The sequence below is a fragment of the Nerophis ophidion genome, linkage group LG16 (assembly GCF_033978795.1).
Source record: "Nerophis ophidion isolate RoL-2023_Sa linkage group LG16, RoL_Noph_v1.0, whole genome shotgun sequence".
NCBI classification, from domain to species: Eukaryota; Metazoa; Chordata; class Actinopteri; order Syngnathiformes; family Syngnathidae; genus Nerophis; species Nerophis ophidion.
In genome coordinates this window covers 35,451,348-35,465,831 of record NC_084626.1, presented here as the reverse complement: position 1 = coordinate 35,465,831, position 14,484 = coordinate 35,451,348, and the positions used below count along the sequence as shown (strand labels likewise).

The 14,484-nt window shown below is 41.4% G+C and overlaps 1 protein-coding gene across 3 annotated transcripts in view; it reads left to right on the top strand.

The window, feature by feature from the left end:
* The window catches only part of pik3c2b (phosphatidylinositol-4-phosphate 3-kinase, catalytic subunit type 2 beta), a 43,025-nt gene that overhangs the window by 27,641 nt on the left and 900 nt on the right, over positions 1-14,484 (top strand). For 2 of the 3 annotated variants that reach the window (XM_061875014.1, XM_061875013.1), the window contains exons 20-32: positions 20-127; positions 337-429; positions 1,476-1,817; positions 1,902-2,071; positions 2,166-2,322; positions 2,396-2,505; positions 2,750-2,951; positions 4,305-4,429; positions 4,505-4,622; positions 12,128-12,200; positions 12,643-12,749; positions 12,834-12,962; positions 14,342-14,484. The exon at positions 14,342-14,484 is cut by the window's right edge and continues 900 nt beyond it. In XM_061875014.1, the coding sequence (XP_061730998.1) occupies positions 20-127; positions 337-429; positions 1,476-1,817; positions 1,902-2,071; positions 2,166-2,322; positions 2,396-2,505; positions 2,750-2,951; positions 4,305-4,429; positions 4,505-4,622; positions 12,128-12,200; positions 12,643-12,749; positions 12,834-12,962; positions 14,342-14,484 (1,877 nt within the window). The remainder of the gene's footprint in view (positions 1-19; positions 128-336; positions 430-1,475; positions 1,818-1,901; positions 2,072-2,165; positions 2,323-2,395; positions 2,506-2,749; positions 2,952-4,304; positions 4,430-4,504; positions 4,623-12,127; positions 12,201-12,642; positions 12,750-12,833; positions 12,963-14,341) is intronic. The other variant, XM_061875015.1, reaches the window with a different exon arrangement.

The window sequence follows — 14,484 nt, the reverse complement described above, 5'->3', positions numbered from 1 at the left end:
ATTTGTTTGTGTCTTACAGAACATTCTTAGAGAAGGTCTGGAGGAGATGAAGCAGTTCTTCTCAGTAAACAGCAGCTGTAGACTTCCTCTGAACCCGGCCCTGCTGGTCAGGGGGATCAACATCCAGGTGAACACACACACATAAGAGACAGCTTAAGGCTACAGTGTCGAAGCGCCTGTGTAAACAACATTGGCTTCCTTCTCCTTCTGCTAACCCTGTGGCAGATTTTGATGAGCACTTCCAAAAAGTTCTAACCTTTACACGGACCTCAGAGCTGTGATGGGCAGGCTTTCGCTAAGGAAAGTCTAATGTTGGTCTTCTTGTGTCTGTTGTAGTCATGTTCTTTCTTCAACTCCAACGCTGTCCCGCTCAAGCTGTCATTCCAAAACCTCGACCCCTTAGGCGACAATATCAGCGTCATCTTCAAGGTAATTGTTCTGGTAGGCTTGTTGCGATATATTGATGGTCTCGATATAGTCGAGTATTTTTCGTCCCTCAGGAGCTTCTGTAGCTTGCCCCGTCCTCTTATTTTCTTAGCAGCACACATAACAAAACATGGCTAATGCTAACACTAACAAGAATAAGACGTTTGTTCCAAAGAAAAGAACAGTGTTTTCATTACTTTGAGTGGCAACAGGCATGGAACACGTGACTGCATGCTGCAAAGTTAGTTTAAGAAAACCAGCAGCAGCACAACAAACAACAGCATCTGAAACCGAAGCCTACAGCCGAGTGCGAGAAATACGACTCTTTACGAGGCGAACAAGATGCAGCAACAAACACACTACGGGCTAAAAAAATGCCTTAATATGGTGGAATTATTTACACAAGGTATGCATGATGATGCAATTTATGATGAGAAATAAGCGCAATGCGTAGAGCGATCACTAAAGCAGTTACTCTGCACACCACAAAGATGTGGTAATGAAAAAGGCTACGTTTACTTTATCCACTTACTGAAACAAACTATAAGCCTCTCAATGTTTTACTTCATTATTTATTTGGATACATTGTATAATACTGCATTTTAATTCACAGAAGCATTTTATTCAAGACAGAAGTTTGCACTTTATTGATCTCAAGATTGTTTATTTGCATGCAATGTGCAATGCTACATATTTGTTAACAAAAGTATTCTATTCCAGCAGAAATATTCCTTCCCAAGTGAAGCTCTTAATTTAATTCTTTGAAAACTGATCCATTAAAAAGTACAATTTATTTCTTGTCATAAAAGAGCAATATTATACAAATTAGAATTTTTCCAAGAGTAAGATGCAGTGTATCCAGTATCATTTTTAACGACTAGTTTTTGATTAAATAAATGAAAAACTTGTTTTGAAGTATCTCCGTCATTTATATTCAATGTTTGTTTTTAAGTAGGGAAAAAATCTGGGTTTTATGGCCTAGGCCTATATTCTAGAAACATAATTGTTTACAGGAATCTTTGGAGTCTAACAGTTGTCTCTAACCACAGTCTGGGGACGACCTGCGCCAGGACATGCTGACTCTGCAGGTCATCCGCATCATGAACAAGATTTGGATCCAGGAGGGTCTGGACATGAGGATGGTCATCTTCAAGTGTTTCGCCACAGGCAGAGGACGAGGTGAGGACCTTTTTAGTCTATTTACATATGTATACTCACAAATGATTAAACAGGTGTGTTGTCACCTCCACTTAGGCATGGTGGAGATGATTCCTCAGGCCGACACACTGAGAAAGATCCAGGTGGAGCACGGCGTCACCGGATCCTTTAAAGACCGACCACTGGCAGACTGGTTGCAGAAACACAACCCCACTGAGGAGCAGTATGACAAGGTTTTACACGTTATTTCGTCTTGATTCCGCTGAACAGGTGTGATCAATGGTCAGTATGTCATTTTCATCCCAAAATGTTCTCAGGCGGTGGAGAACTTCATCTACTCGTGTGCCGGCTGCTGCGTGGCAACGTATATTTTGGGAATTTGCGACCGACACAACGACAACATCATGCTGAAGACCAGCGGTCACATGTTCCACATCGACTTTGGCAAGTTCCTGGGACACGCTCAGATGTTTGGCAACATAAAGCGGTGAGTGTTAGTCAACTGCCCTAAACCAGTCTCAACAACCAACCAGCCCTTCGCTCATGGTAGTCATGTGATGTTGATCATGTGACACCCGCAGGGATCGAGCACCCTTCGTGTTCACCTCCGACATGGCGTACGTCATCAACGGCGGCGACAAGCCATCCAGTCGCTTTCATGACTTTGTGGACTTGTGCTGTGAAGCCTATAACCTGATCAGGAAACACACACACCTCTTCCTCAACCTCCTGGGCCTGGTAGGCACAGAAACACACACATACACAGATGCGCTAGAGAACCTTTACTCAGCGTTTTTCTCGTCACCTGCAGATGTTGTCATGTGGTATTCCTGAACTGTCGAATATTGATGACCTGAAGTACGTCTATGATGCTCTGAGACCTCACGAGTCTGAGGCTGACGCTACCATGTACTTCACCAGGTACACACACCTCACTTACACCAAGGCTTGAACATGTTGTTCCTTCATAATTAAAAAGGGCTAAATTCTTCTTTTTTTATTTATCACGGTTGATGACAGAATCACTGTAGGCGTCCTCGCCAAAATATGATGGGTACATCCTTGGGGCCCATTATACAAGTTACATGTTGTCATACCACCGGGCCAGGAGTCTTTAAGTACTAAAGAAATGTGTGATTGTTTGTGTGTATGTATGTGCGAGCAGGTTGATCGAGTCCAGTCTGGGCAGCGTGGCGACCAAACTGAACTTCTTCATCCACAATCTGGCTCAGATGAAGTTTGCCTCGGCGGAAGACCATCCCGCACTTTCCTTCGCTCCTCGAGTCCACACAGCGAAGAGCGATGGCGTCATCAGAAACCTCTACATCTGTCGGCACGTGCGCACAGCCAACAGCGGCAAGGGACACGTAAGTCACGCTTGTGTTTTTTTGTTTTTGTTTTTGTTTTTGTTTTTTTATTACTCTTTGCTGAAATTATATTATGTGCATGTTAGACAGTCTTGGGCTGACTGGTTGCTAGGGATTGGAATCGAAAACCGGTGCTTGTTCAGAACCGGTTTCCAGTGCATCATTTCTTTAGAATTGCTTGAACCGGTTTCCAGTGTATCATTTCTTTAGAATTGCTTGCCATTTATTGGTTCTTTATCGATCCTTTTTGGTGGGGATGACGTCATTACGCGACGTGCGGCGTTCGTAGTGACGTCAGATTTCAAAATGGCAGTGCAAAATGCTCTGAAGTTGACTACATTTTACAAGAAAAGATGGCAACACCACTTCTTGTAATAATTATAAGGCTGTTAGTTCATCAAGAGGAGTACATGCTAGCGATATGCTGAAACATTTTAGCAGACAGCATGCAATAATTATAAATGAAAGTTGCATTTTTGAATCACACCGATCCCGTCCCAGCAGCAGTAACGCTAGCACATCATCTGAATACAACAGGTACTAACACCTCCTATCATGTCAGCGCTGTTATTTGTTAAATTGAAAGGGTGATCTTTTCATTTAGATGAGCATGACACAAGACAGATTCTGACTGGCTCTGAGGCGGGCACTACTCGCCCCTGTTCAAGTCTGCTGCTAGAGGAATGTCACGGGCAGCGACTAAATTTGTGGTCAAATGTTTGCATTTTCGGTTTGTGAATGTTCAGTTGTAGTCAGAGAAAAGTTGCATGTTTTCCTGGAACCAGATTTTCTGTCAGTCATAAAACTACAATATTGTGTAAAAGTCCATTCATGTCCGCAATTATCTTCAAATGTGAAACTAATCTGTGATATTAACTCATTAAATGCAAAGTGAGATATGTCAAACCTTCATTTGTTATCATTTTGATCATCATGGCTTACTGTTTTTGAAACTTTACATTTTCTGAAATTTCAGAATCATCAAAATGATAACCAATAAAGGCTTGAAATATCTTACTTTGCATGTAATAAGTCAATATCACATGTTGCTAAATGCTACATGCTTGTGCAATTTGCACATGATTACATTCTACAGAAGAATATTAATTTTCTTATTTCTTTCCAAATTTTTTTTCTATGCTACGTATTTGCCTCTTGAGACATCACTGTAGGCTTTGTAAGGTCATGTTTACTCTAAACTAAACAAAATTGATGCTAATTTACCAATGTTTTTTTTCCCAAATAAGAATCAATAAGAGAACCGAATTGTTAACCAGAATCGAAAGTGGAATCGAAACCGGAAAAATCTTATCAATTCCCATCCCCACTGGTTGCTATGGTCACGTTTTTCAGGCCTTTGTGGTGAAGGTGGAACGTGAAGGTCAGCAGGAGGCGCTGCTGGTTCAGAGGACTTTTGAAGAGTTCCATGAACTTCACAGCAAACTGAGACTTGTGTTCCCCTCTTCCAAACTACCCAGGTACACACACAGACACACACCTTGCTTGCATGCGTTAATAACCACTGCCTTACGTCCTCTCTGCCCCGCCTACAGTTTCCCGAGCCGCTTTGTCATTGGCCGTTCCCGTGGAGAGGCAGTGGCTGACAGAAGAAAAGATGAGCTGAATGGTTACGTGTGGCACCTGATCCACGCAACCCCTGATGTCTCACAGGTTAGTCAGACGCCCCTGACCCTTAACGTTCAGTTTTGAAAATAGTCACCTTCATGTCACGTTTGACTCTTCAATATGTCACACAGCTTTGGACTGAAATTTAAATTAAATATTTAAATGTGCCTCACAACTTTTCATGTTTTTAAAATAAAAAAATCAGCTGTGTGATCCTGTGTGGCCACCAGGAGGTAGCAAAGAGTTTTTGTGACTGTTTTTATTTCTACAGTGGCTTTGAAAGTTAGGGCGGGAAGATTTTTAATGCCCTGCAGCATATTTGTAAAAAAAAAAAATGTTTTAACGTTTCAAGGTAAGATTGAATCCTATCAACAAGATATCACACTAACTTTAATAACGTGGTTTATGAATACAGTATAATACATTCAACTGCTCAGCATCTCTCAGACTTCGACTAAGACAAACTTTATTGATCCACAAGGGAATTTGTTCCACACAGTAGCTCAGTTACAAAGGAAGGAATGGATAGGGATGGAAAGGATAATTTACACAAGGCCACAAAGAGGGCGAAAAAAAAAGAAGGTATAAAGTAGACTAAAAATTAACCATAGTAGCAATATAAAATATAACATGTAATATTTACATATTATACATACCGTATATAACATATACTGTTGTATTTTTATATAATATATACAATATATAACATATCCCAATTACCATGTGCAATATAACAGTATATTTAACAGCTGAAGCAAAAAAAAAGGACAGCATAAAATAAAGAATAGATCAATCACAATATATAATATTGGGTATATAATCTATTGCTGTATGTTTAATAATTATACGCTGAGTTCAATCCCGGGCTCGGGCTCTTTCTGTGTGGAGTTTGCATGTTCTCCCCGTGACTGTGTGGTTTCTCTCCGGGTACTCCAGCTTCCTCCCACCTCCAAAAACATCCACCTGGGGATAGGTTGATTGGCAACACTAAATTGGCCCTAGTGTGTGAATGTGAGTGTGAATGTTGTCTGTCTATTTGTGTTGGCCCTGCGATGAGTTGGCGACTTGCCCAGGATGTACCCCGCCTTCCGCCCGAATGCAGCTGAGATAGGCTCCAGATTCCCCGCGACTCCGAAAGGGACAAGCGGTAAGAAATGGATGGATAGACAGCTGGATGGAGTGCAGGATAAAAGGAGTTCTTGAATTGCAGTGTGGGAGTGAAGCTGAAGGAGCCTGTTGGATTATGAGCTCCGATGTCCCTCAATTGTTGGGTGGAGTGGGTGGGCAGAATTGTCCATGAGGCGAGCGGTTTGTCCAGTGTCCTCCTGTCTCTCACTGACAAAAACGCCTCCAACTGTGTGCCAATAGTTTGGCCGGCTTTCCAGATCAGTTTGTCAATATGGTTTAAATCATTTTTGCTGGTGCTGCTCCCCCAACAAACCATTGCGAAGTACAGGTCACTGGCCACAACAGAATGAAAAAAAAATCTGCACACATTATAGGACCCAAGCTTCCTCAGGAAAAAGAGTTTGCTTATGCCCTTTTTGTATGCAGCTTTGCTTTTGTCCTTCCAGTCCAGTTTGCTGCTCAAGTGGACTCCCAGGTACTTGTACTGCCACCTCCCGGCCCTGGATGTTGATGGGTTGCACAGGGGTAATTTGTTTCTTGAAGTTGATGACCAGCTCCATGGTTTTGTCCACGTTAAGGAGCAGATGGTTCGCCCGAGACCACTTCACAAAGTCAGCGCTCAGTGTCCTGTACTCCAATTCCTGTCCCTCTCCGATACACCCGACCACAGCAGAGTCATCCAGAGTATTTCTGCAGGTGGCACGACCTGGAGCTATAATGAAAATCTGAGGTGTAAAAGGTGAACGGGAAAGGGGACAGGCCAGTCCCCTGTGGAACACCAACACCGCTGACCACAGTATCTGACAGGGAGCTCCCCTGTCACACAAACTGGGGCCTGTCAGACAAGTAATCAATGATCCAGGAGAGAATGGATGAACTGACACCCATCCTGAGCAACTTGTCACTCATCAGAATTGGCTGGATAGTGTTAAAGGCACTGGAGAAATCAAAGAAAATGATCCTAACAGTCCCCCTCCCACCATCCAGGTGCGAGTGAGCACGATGCAGCAGGCTTCATCCACTCCTACATGGAGGTGATATGCAAACTGTAGAAGGTTCAGGGAAGGAGCAACCAAGGGTCTCAGCTGTCTCTCCAGGACCTTCATGACATGACACGTCAGGGCAACCGGTCTGCTGGTATCCTTTCTAACTTTAGACTCGGGTTGAAGTCCAGGATCTCAGTCAGCTTAGCAGCACGTGTCTTCAGGACCCTGGGGTTTGATTGGTTAGAGTATGCTGACTTGGTTGACTCTCCACCTGTCATGTGAGACGCCGCCGCATTGGTTTTGTTGAGCCAGGCTGCCTCCTCACAGCAGGAACATATTGAGGCGTCAAAAGCAATATATTGTGATCAGACCCTCCCAGGGGTGGCAGGGCAGTGACACTGTTTACATCATGGGTGTCAAACTCTGGCCCACGGGCCAAATTTGGCCCGCCGTGTAATTTAATTTGGCCCTTAAGGCAATATAAATTTTAACATTAGAGCTGGCCCGCTGGTATGATACAGCAGTGGTGCCGCTGTAACACCGCATTCACCGCTAATACTCTTACTTGCCAACCCTCACGATTTTCCCAGAAGAATCCCGAATTTCAGTGCCCCTCTCGAAAATCTCCCGGAGGCAACCATTCTCCCGAATTTCTCCCAATTTCCACCCGGACAAAAATATTGAGGACCCTGCCTTTATCGTACTCTACAACCTGTCGTCATGTCCTCTTTTCCTCCCTACAAACAGCATGCCAGCCCAGTCACATAATATATGCGGCTTTTACGCACAGAAATCAATGCAAGGTATACTTGGTCAACACCCATACTGAAGGTGGCCGTGTATACAACTTTAACACTGTTAAGAATATGCGCCACACTGTGAACCCACACCAAACAAGAATGACAAACACATTTCGGGAGAACATTCGCAACATAAACACAACAGAACAAATACCCACAACCCCTTGCAGCACTAACTCTTCCGGGACGCTACACTATACACCCCCCCCCCCCCCCCCGCTACCACCATTTTTTTTAATTTTTATTTTATTTGATATGCCATTGATATTCTTTCGTTTGTTATTTGAAAGTTGATTTTGCACTGTTAAGTTGTATAAGCGTTGCTTGTTTTATATTCGGTGTTAAAGCAAATCAATTTAGAAAACTGAGCAGTAATTAACGTTTTTATTCTTGCACTTTCTCTGGCTTCTTGAATGTTTGATTCATTCATTATTGTTATTTTATTTTCAAATGTATTATTAGCCTTTGGAAAAACTTTATTTTGATACTTACCTCAGATGGCTGCAAATAGAAAAGAGGCATTACATTTTTACTCAAATTTTATTTGATATGCCATTGATCGGCTGCCTTCGCTTCGTCCAGAAATATGGCTTCCCTCGGAGACACCCCTCCGACTTTACATATGTATATATATATATATATATATATATATATATATATATATATATATATATATATATATATATATATATATATATATATATATATATATATATATATATATATATATATATATATATATGATTAAGGGAACCCCTCATGAAACAGTTCTGTAGAGATGAATATATATATATATATACATATATATATATATAATGTGAGTGTGAATGTTGTCTGTCTATCTGTGTTGGCCCTGCGATGAGGTGGCGACTTGTCCAGGGTGTACCCCGCCTTCCGCCCGATTGTAGCTGAGATAGGCGCCAGCGCCCCCCGCGACCCCGAAAGGGAATAAGCGGTAGGAAATGGATGGATGGATGGATTATTTGAAACTCGATTTTGCATGTCACTATAAAGTAACATAAGCCTTGCTTGTTCAACATTCATTGCAAAACTTGTTTAGGTCCTATTAAAAGGTTAGTTTGTTCAATTTTGGCCGCGGCTTTGTTCAGTTTTTAAATTTTGGCCCACTCTGTATTTGAGTTTGACACCCCTGGTTTACACCTTTCAATTAGCATACAGTGGGTCAGAGGGGGTGGAAGTAGGGGATGTGAAACAGCAGTGGCGGGCAACAGTGAAGGAGTTTGTGGATTGATGGTCAGGGGAGGTGTGAGGACAGGAGTAGTGGGGGGAGGGCCAGTATGGGGTGCATTGCTAATCTATTTGAAATTAAATTCAGCATGTTGGCGCTATCTACACTCCCATCCAGCAGTTTGGCTTTGTTATTGAAGCCTGTGATGGTTTTCATGCCCTTCCACACATCCCAAGTGTTATTCTGCTGGAGTTTGGCCTCCAGCTTCCTTCAGTAGGCATCTTTCCCTTCTCGCAGCTGAACTTAAAGCTACCACTGTATCTTCCTCAACTCGTCCCGATAACCAAATCTGATGGCTAGCTTCTTTTTATTCAGCTGCCCCTTTAGCTGGCTGGTGATCCAGGGCTTGTTATTTGGGTAACAGTGGAACGTTTTTGTAGGGATTATGGAGTCCTCACAAAAATGTATGTACTCTGTGATGCTGTCAATGTCAGTCCTTTGAGGCTTACAGAGCACATCCCAACAAAATCACCCGGGTAAGAAACAGAAAAAAATGTCCCTCTATTAGCTGGAATTAAGCAAAAAAAAAAGCTGTACATTCTGGTCCCATGACACATCCCCTCTAATTTATTGACTTAATAATCCCCAATTCATATTGAGGTGTTAAAAGCACTAGATTGTGATCAGACCATCCCGGGGAGTCTGGGCAGTGGCACTGTATGCATCTTTTGAATTAGCGTATAGTAGATCCAGAGTTGTATTGTCTTGTGTTGCACAGTGCACATATTGCTGGAAAGTGGGTAAAATTTAATCCAAAGAAGCATGATTAAATTCACCTGAAATGAGAATGAGGGCCTCCAGGTGTTTGGTCCATTGCCCAGCAACAGCGGCAGGAATTTATTAGTGAAAATGCAGTGGAAAAAGTTTAGAAATCCCTCGTCAAGTGTTATTCTTTGATGGTGGATGGTGGTTAATGTCGTTTTGTCAATTTGCCGTGCTCCGCCAAAAAATGTGTTAACACCAAACACAAAACCAGGTCATTCGTCACTCGTCCGCAACGAACCCTGAGAATCGCAGCGTTCAAATTGGGCCGTGTTCAAAACGCTTTTTGCCCTGTAAAGAACAGAAGCCTCCGTATTTGCACCCCCAAATTTGGGATTATTCTGTATTAACACTAGGGATGTAATTATATGAAGATTTCGCACCACGGTTATCGTGACCAAAATGATCACAAATATCATTATCTCTGTATTGTTGAATGTGCTTAATAATTACTTATACACACACTGAAATCTTTTGACCATTTTTTTTTTCAAATAACCAAAAAAAATACACAAGCTGTTACAAAACCCACAATTTTGCATGTTTTGTCTTTCTTATGCTTCACTAATAGTGTTTTAGTGTTAGTATTTTAATCTGTTTTAATGGTTAAGCTTTTATATTTTTAAATATTGGTTTGTACTGTAGTACATTTAATAAATGAAAAATGTGTAACAAAAGAAATATATTTTTATTATTTATGGCGGACGTTGTGGCGTCATACTCTGTTCAGCAGTCCTTGAACGCGATGTATAAATACCTTTGTCACGTATCTAATCCCTTTGTTCTAAGAGAGCACAGCTTGTAGGTTTATTCAATCTTCAATTTTTTATATTTTAGTTACTCAGACAGCAATGTGTTTATACAGGTATAGATTGGGATATGTACTTTCTTAATAAGAACGATGTTAACATTTCTTGCCTTAATGTTAGCATTTAAGCCAGCAACCTGGCAAAGTCAGTCTGTGAGTTTGTCAAAGTGCAGTTATTAATCATGGTTTTTCCATAATTTTTATGTATAACAGTAATACTAACCGTCAGGGGTTTTATTGTGCTTATGATAAATACTCTTTGTCGTTGCAGCCTAAATTAACGCCAACATAAATTGCCATCCACTTTTCCCTTCCAGACCTTCACAATGTGAACGTGGTAATTATAGAGTTAAACAGGGAAGACTTCTGGGTTCATCATAGGAGCTACAGGGAGGCAGTGTGGTTAATGCAGAGTAGAGATGACGAACTCCGTCGCCTTTTAGAGTGGTCTGTGATACTACCACGCAAGTCTGCACTGGTGCCATGTTCAAAACGTGTTGAGAAATGCTTTCCACCATCGTTGGAACATATTTCATGGCAGTTTAAGAAACCGCACAAGCTCTTTTCAAACTGCCAATGTTCGAATGCCCCTTTGGTAAAACAATGTCACTTGTAGGGCTGCGAATCTTTGGGTGTCCCACGATTCGATTCAATATCGATTCTTAGGGTCACGATTCGATTCAAAAACTTTTTTTTTCCCGATTTAAAAGGATTCTCTATTTATTCAATACATAGGATTTCAGCAGGATCTACCCCAGTCAGCTGACATGCAAGCAGAGTCGTAGATATTTGTAAAAAGCATTTATAATTTTAAAGGACAATGTTTTATCAACTGATTGCAATAATGTAAATTTGTTTTAACTATTAAACGAACCAAAAATATAACTTATTTTATCTTTGTGAAAATATTGGACACAGTGTGTTGTCAAGCTTATGAGATGCGATGCAAGTGTAAGCCACTGTAACACTATTGTTCTTTTATTTTATTTTTATAAATGTCTAATGATAATGTCAGTGAGGGAATTTTAATCACTGCTATGCTGAAATTATAACTTATATTGATACTGTTGTTGATAATATTAATTTTTGTTTCACTACTTTTGGTTTGTTCTGTGTCGTGTTTGTGTCTTCTCTCAATTGCTCTGTTCATTGCAGTTCTGAGTGTTGCTGGGTCAAGTTTGGTTTTGGAATTGGATTGCATTGTTATGGTATTGCTGTGTATTGTTTTGTTGGATTGAAAAAACGAAAAAAAAATGTATTTTTTTAAAAATGAGAATCTATTTTGAATCGCACATTGTGAGAATCGCGATTCAAATTCAAATCGTTTTTTTTTCCCACACTCCTAGTCACTTGATTTAAAATGCAGTGACATCTAGTCAATACTAAATTAATTTAAAAAAAACAACTTTAAAGAAAATATATTTTGCCGACATGCCTTTCTGTCAGTACATCAAGAATGTTTGCACTCTGCTTAATTTAACACCCTTCCTCTTGCGATTCACTTCGACCTTTCTCACAACATATTATATCAGTACACACACACTCGCGCACACACACACACACACACACACACACACACACACACACAGAGTCAGGGAGGGATCAGTTGTGTCTATCAGGTCTTTCCAGTTTGAGCACACTGGCAGCAGAAATGTGTCTACGTTACACACACTGCATTTTTATATGACATTTATTATTTAACATTTATTTCTGTTAGCATTTACAGGTAGGGTGATATCTCATGTCATCTTAAAATAGTTATGTGTAGAATATCGCATTATTTTATTTATAGTATTTTTGTGTGTGTGTTTGTGCAGTGTGATCTGGTTTACACCTTCTTCCACCCGCTGCCAAGAGATGAGAGGCCTGTGCCGAGCAGCAGCAAAGCCGGTTTGCATGTCAAGTTTCATTTTCCCATGTAACACACACACACACAGTTTTTAAATTACACTTTTATTTAATCTGGATAGAAAACTGGTTGAGATTTAAACAATCAATTTTTAATAGTGCCCCTGCCAAGCACAGTTAATTAATATTTCCACAAAATCACTGATCATTACACAAGCATGCACAGACAGAGCAGTGTGTAAGTAAAACCAGGCACAACCAGATGAACCTTTTCAAATATGTAGGCATTTAGAGCAGCAAATCTGAATACCTTTTCCCTAGATCATTTCTGGCTTTAAAAGGAACCACGCCTAAGATAAAGTGCACGTGCACCCACACACACTTATAGGTAGTTAGGAGTTAAAGTCTAATGGGAGCACTTCTTGTGTCAGTGTAATAATGTTCCTCATGTTGTATATTCATTACATACTGTGTTTGCATATAGAGATTCCATGGACTCCAGTTTCTGGAAAAGAGCTTGGTGAGGTCAAACTGTCCATCTCCTATAGGAGCGACAAACTGTTCATCATGGTCATGCACATCCGAGGACTGGTCAGTGTTTGTGTGTCCGCTGGCAAGTCCCGTGTTCTTGTGTTTTGGCTGTGCACTGACATGAGTGTGTTTGCATGTGAGCAGCAGCCCCTGCAGGATGGGACGGACCCAGACCCCTACGTGAAGCTCTATCTGCTCCCAGACCCTCAGAAGACAAGCAAGAGGAAGACAAAGGCGGCAAGGCGCACGTGTAACCCCACCTATAACGAGATGGTACTAACATGTTTGCATGATCGACGATTGTAGAAGCGTTAAAGGGGAACATTATCACCAGACCTATGTAAGCGTCAATATATACCTTGATGTTGCAGAAAAAAGACCATATGTTTTTTTAACCGATTTCCAAACTCTAAATGGGTTAATTTTTTGTGAATTAAACGCCTTTCTATTTATCGTTCTCGGAGCGATGACGTCAGAACGTGACGTCACCTATGTAATATAGCCGCCATTTTCTCAAACACATTACAAACACCGCGTCTCAGCTCTGTTATTTTCCGTTTTTTCGACTATTTTCTGGAACCTCGGAGACATCATGCCTCGTTGGTGTCTTGTTGGAGGCTGTAACAACACTAACAGGGAGGGATTAAAGTTGCACCACTGGCCCAAAGATGTGAAAGTGGCAAGAAATTGGAAGAAATTTGTTCAAAATACGAGGGTGTCGGGAAAGCCTACGAAATGGTCAGTCGTTTGTTCCGCACAATTTACCGACGAAAGCTATGCTACTACAGAGATGTCAAGATTGTGTGGATATCCTGCGACACTCAAAACAGATGCATTTCCAACGATAAAGTCAAAAGAAATTTGCCGCCAGACCCCCATTCAATGTGCCGGAGTGTCTGACATTTTACCGGCGATGCTAAGGCAGACATGGCACAGAGATGTATGGATAACCTGCAGATGCATTTCCAACAATAAAGTCAACTAAATCACAAAAGTGACTTTTGTTGATGTTGTTGACTTATGTGCTAATCAGACATATTTGGTCGCGGCATGACTGCAAGCTAATCGATGCTAACACGCTATTTAGGCTAGCTGTATGTACATTTGAAACATTTAATGCCAAACAAACACTTACCAATCGATGGTTTTAAGTTTATCCAGTGTCACAAGATGCGAAACTTCCGATCGTTGGTCTGCACATTTTACCGGCGATGCTAAGGCAAACATGGCCGAATAGCGTCAATAGCTATTCGCTCAATAGCTTCAGTTTCTTCTTCAATTTTGTTTTGGCTATCTGCCTCCATACTCCAACCATCCGTTTCAATACATACGTAATCTGTTGAATCGCTCGAGCCGCTGAAATACGAGTCTGAATCCGAGCTAATGTCGCTATATCTTGCTGTGCTATTCGTATTGGCATCACTGGATGACGTCACCGGAAAATGGACAATGGCTTCACAGATAACGAAAATCAGGCACTTTTTAAGGGGATATTCCGGGATGGGTAAAATTTTGAGAAAAACTTCAAAAGATAAAATAAACCACTGGGAACTGATTTTTATTGGTTTTAACCCTTCTGAAATTGTGATAATGTTCCCCTTTAACAGGACAACCTGGCTGTTTTCATTCACTCCTGTTTGTCGTTCTTGCAGCTGGTGTACGAGAGGATCCCCCGAGGCGACCTGGACCAGAGGGTGATCCACTTGAGGGTTCTGGGAGATGGGGCCTTTTGGGACAACACTCTGCTGGGAGAGACATTGATCCCCCTCACTAGACTAGTCCCAGGTCAGCACTG